The sequence below is a fragment of the Engraulis encrasicolus genome, chromosome 19 (assembly GCF_034702125.1).
Source record: "Engraulis encrasicolus isolate BLACKSEA-1 chromosome 19, IST_EnEncr_1.0, whole genome shotgun sequence".
Classification (NCBI taxonomy): Eukaryota; Metazoa; Chordata; class Actinopteri; order Clupeiformes; family Engraulidae; genus Engraulis; species Engraulis encrasicolus.
In genome coordinates, this window is record NC_085875.1 from 24,482,116 (window position 1) to 24,487,115 (window position 5,000).

Sequence of the window (5,000 nt, forward strand, 5' to 3'; positions counted from 1 at the left end):
TATCCATCCATCTTATTTTTTTCCCTCTTTTTTTCGCAGGTTCGTCTGTATTCCAAGAAGATGAGGGAGTAGCCATGGAGTCCTACAGCTGGACGTCTAACAGCACCCCTTCTCACACCAACACCAACGGCAGCAGCGCCACTCGCTTCACGTCCTGGGTCACCTTCGACGATGACGACCACACGCACTCGCACTCGCACTCGCCACAGACCACCGTCCCTCCGGTGGCACCGTCGCCGATCCTGCCCCGGCCGACCCAGATGAACCTGGACAACCTGAACCGCAGGACGCCCCTTCAGGACTCCAACAGTAACCTGATTTACGGTTCGGGTCAGAAGAACCAGAACCGAGTACCGGAGAGACATTTATTAGACCTGACGCCGGACGGTACCGGTACAAACCCGGCGTTTGTGCTGGACGGCCCACTTATCCACAGCCCAAAGAACCCGTTCTACGCCGAGGAGTTCTCCAACCTCCAGCCCTCATCCATTAACCCCTTCACCGCCTTCTTCGACCAGCAGGAAGGGAAAAAGCCGCTGCCGTCGTCGTCGACGCCGCCGCTAACACAAGCGCATAGCAACGGATCCGGACTTGACAGCCCTGCACGACTCTCAAACAGCTCACCGTTCTTCCAGTCGTCCTCCGATTCCGACCTGCAGGGGGACATTTTGTTTTTTTCTCCTCCCGCCACTGACCACAGTGGGAATGGCGATGGCCGATCGGCGCAGGAAAGTCCCCGCGACGACATTGACACGCTGCGGAATCTTCAGATCGGCGACCCGGACGGCTGCGGCAGCCCGACGTTACCTGACGACTCTCCGTGCCTCGACGGTGAGAACGACGGCGACGCGGTGGACGGCGAGTCCACGATGTCGTACTTGCCGAGTCACATGACGCCGCAGGACGGCTGGCCGCTGCTGCTGCGCATCCCGGAGAAGAAGAACATCATGTCGTCGCGGCACTGGGGGCCCATCTTCGTGAGGCTGGGGGGAGAGGCCGGCAGCGGGTGCCTGCGCCTCTTCTACGAGAAGGGCCTGGAGAAGCCGTTCCGGGAGTTCCAGCTCACCACCTACCACGAGTTGTCGGAGGCCAAGCTGCAGAGCTACGACGAGAACGGCCGCGTGCACACCATCAGCATCGACCACGTGCTCTACAAGGAGAAGAGGAAGATACAGCCAAAGGTGAAGACACACTCACATACGCATACATGCAAACACACACACACACACACACACACACACACACACACACACACACTACACAGACATGCTCTGTATTCTTCTATACACACAAAGACAGTCCATGCTCTGACACATAGTCATGTTCCCCCATACATAGTAGTGTACACACACCATGTTGTCGTGTCCCACCCCCCCCCCCCCCCCCCCCCCCCCACACACACACACACACACACACACACACACACACTTCTTCCCAGCTCTCTAGTACACAACTCTCCTCCTTTTGTACACTCAGTGTTGTACACTCAGTCCATGGTGCCCAGACTCCCCACATATGTACATGGGTCAAATACTTTTTTAGGGGGGGCTCAGTCGTCAAGTGGCACAACAGCATCTAATGCCCATAAATTAATTAGTAATTGGTGATTGATATGCTTCTTAGATAGTTCACTAAAACAAACAAACTAACAAAAAAATCCATACAGTCGCACTGGCTGTCGTTGTGCTGCCCTGACGTGTGCTACGCATACCGTACAGATGCACAGTACAGACAAACTGAAATTTCAATTATTACACATTCAATTATTTCAAATTTACAAAATGTATACAAAATTCAATTATTATACATTTGCTTAACAGTGAGACCAATACTCATCCTCTATCTGTGTGTGTTTGTACCCTGTGTGTGTGTGTGTGTGCGTGCGTGCGTGCGTGCGTGCGTGCGTGCGTGCGTACGGCGTGTGTGTGTGACCAAGGTGTCGGTGGTGCACCAGCCCTTCCGAGAGCAGCTGGTCAAGCTGGGCACCAAGAACTACGAGGACTTCCTGAGTTTCCGCCACGCGTTGCAGGAGCAGCTCGTAGCCCTGTCCGCGGACACGGGGCCGCCCAACGTGCCGCCGAGCTACGCGGACGAGGAAGTGGCCGTGGAGGTCCGGGACGAGTTCTACGGCATGGTCTCCAAGGGCGACTGCCGCATTCTGGAACACATGGTCCTGACGAGGGTCAGCGCGCTCGTGTTCGTCTCCGGCACGCCCGCCTTGCGCGTGGGCCTGAACGATGTGCTGGTGAAGGGCAAGGAGGTGGTGTCGCGGCACGACATCCTGCCCACCACCACCACGCGCTGGATCCGCCTGCGCGACGTCCGGCTACACCCGTGCGTCGACTGGCAGACCTTCGACGAGTCCCGCGCCGTCTCCTTCAGCCCGCCGACGGGCCGCCGGTTCGAGCTCATGCGCTTCCGCACGGCCTTCGCCGAGAAGACGCTGCCGTTCACGGTGCGGACGGTGGCGAGTGTCCGCGGCGCGGAGGTGGAGCTGCAGTCCTGGCTGGTCATGTCCACGGGCTTCTCCTCCAACCGGGACCCGCTCACGCTCATCCCCTGCGAGAACGTCACGGTGCGCTACCCCATCCCCGAGCTCTGGGCCAAGAACTTCCGCAGGGAAGGGGTGACGGGGGAGAAGTCGCTCAAGGCGCGCTTCAACAAGGGGGCCAGCTTCGGGAGCACCAGCACGTCGGGGTCGGAACCTGCCATGAGGGTCACCTTGGGAACGGCCAAGTACGAGCAGGCCTTCTCGGCCGTGGTCTGGAGGATCCCGAGGCTGCCCGACAAAAACTCAGGTAGGCGTGTGTGCGGGTGTACTTTTTTTTTAAAAGATTTTTTTTGTCTTTTTCGACTTGAAGTATGAGATGTGGACAGTAAGCAAATGGGGAGAGAGATAGGGAGGGGTCGGCAAATGACCCGGGTCGCCAGCGTAGCAGCCCAGAGCTCTAGCGTTAGAACCACGGCAGGGCCTACTGTTTCCTTTTTAAAGATTTTTAGTGGCTTCATGCCTTTGTTTACAGTTCAGTGTGAGATGGCGAGTGGGAAGCGATTGGGAGAAAGAAATGGGGGAGGATCAGAAAATGACCTCTGGCTAGAATCAAACCCGGGTCTTTGATGTAACAGTGCGGTACAGAGCCACGGTCAAAGCTGTTTGGGTGTTTGCTTTGACTGTGTTTCTTTGTTATTGTGTGTCTGTGTGTGTGTGTGTGTGTGTGTGTGTGTGTGTGTGTGTGTGTGTGTGTGTGTGTGTGTGTGTGTGTGTGTGTGTGTGTGTGTGTGTGTGTGCGTGTGTGTCCGAGTGTGTGCATGCCCATGTAGTGCTTCACATACTATTAGAATGCACAGCAAACAAAGCCCTTCAGCACAGCACGGGAGAGTAAAAGCAGTGACAGTGCCTTTGCCTGACCTTTTCAACTTTGCAACAGTGTTGTAATATTGCTGAAACACGCTGAAATAGCGAGTTATATTCAGGAACATTCTGCAGATTAGGAAACATCCCCAGGGCCAGAGAAGTCATGCACCGTTAGTGTTACTACTGGTGTCTAATAATACAGCTAATACTAACAGCCTATTTATGCATCAGGAAGAGACAAAAAAATACATGGGCACATATCCCAGTTGTTTATTCAGAACATGGCTGTTACTGGTAGTGTCTTTTGAATCGTGTCAGCTGCCTCTCATAACAAATAATATATTCAGTAGTAAGTCATTCATTTGAATGATATTACTGGGTGATTGGCTTGATCTGATTAATGGGGTGAGGGCTGGGGTAACCATATCCCTATCCTCCAATTGTGCCCCTCTATGTTTTAAAAAAATGAACAGTAATGTGTATGGTTGCCCATTAATGCATGCCGTACCTCCAGTGGCACGCTGTGATAGTCATTAAAAAGTTAACTACCATAATACTACAATACTTTATGACATAACACAGGGCCTTTAGTAATGCACTACGACTTGGTCATTGCCACTCTGGTAACAGCAAATGTATAACGCTGTGTCTTAACGGGTTAAAGGCACTGTTTGTTTTTTGAAATGCTGCTATTTGTAAAACCGGCAAAGCCCAGTTTGGACTGTCTGATGCTGAGTGTTATAATTAGTGTTGCACCGATACCATTTTTTGGCCCCGATACCGATACCCAACTGTGCAGTATCGGCCCATATCGATACCGTACCGATACTACTTTGTTTGAAATGTATATACAGTATGTATATGAAGAGCTGCATAGGCTACTACTTGGATGTAACATGATAACGAATAACGTTTCCCAAATGGCCTGGTTAATCTCCCTTGGTATGCTACTAGACGAGGGCAGAAAAGGCTGTGTTGAAGTTCAAACATTTCCCAAGACCACGTCACTGCCTTGAACACGCCTCTACCGAGGGCCGTTGGAGCTGCTTAAAGTTGTATTGCTTCCTGACAAAGTGGGTGGAGTTCCCGATTTGTCTGGAATTTAGAAACAATGTTTGCATTGCTCCTGGCCTGACTAGAAACAACCCGGGGTGACAATTTGGGATGTGTGTGTTTGTGCTGTATTTGTCTTTACTCTCTCTGTGTGTGTGTGTGTGTGTGTGTGTGTGTGTGTGTGTGTGTGTGTGTGTGTGTGTGTGTGTGTGTGTGTGTGTGTGTGTGTGTGTGTGTGTGTGTGTGTGTGTGTGTGTGTGTGTTTTTGCGCGTTTTTTGTATGTGCTTTGTCTTTGTCTTTGTGCTTTTGGGTATTGGGTGCACAGCATGAGACCTCCCCTCATCACCATGTGCCTGGTTCTGTGTTTTGGGTGCGTGACACATGTCTGTGTGACCATAAGTATGTATGTGTGCTTTGTGTGTATGTGTGTGCGCTGTGTGTGTGTTTATTTGTGTGTGTGTGTGTTTATTTGTGTGTGTGTGTGTGTGTGTGTGTGTGTGTGTGTGTGTGTGTGTGTGTGTGTGTGTGTGTGTGTGTGTGTGTGTGTGTGTGTGTGTGTGTGTGTGTGTGTGTGTGTTTGCATTTTGGGGG

The 5,000-nt window shown here is 52.2% G+C and overlaps 1 protein-coding gene across 3 annotated transcripts in view; it reads left to right on the top strand.

Moving 5' to 3' along the window:
- Nucleotides 1-5,000, top strand: part of ston2 (stonin 2) — a 56,576-nt gene that overhangs the window by 40,788 nt on the left and 10,788 nt on the right. For all 3 annotated transcript variants that reach the window (XM_063183861.1, XM_063183862.1, XM_063183863.1), the window contains 2 exons: nt 40-1,181; nt 1,937-2,798. In XM_063183861.1, the coding sequence (XP_063039931.1) occupies nt 40-1,181; nt 1,937-2,798 (2,004 nt within the window). The remainder of the gene's footprint in view (nt 1-39; nt 1,182-1,936; nt 2,799-5,000) is intronic.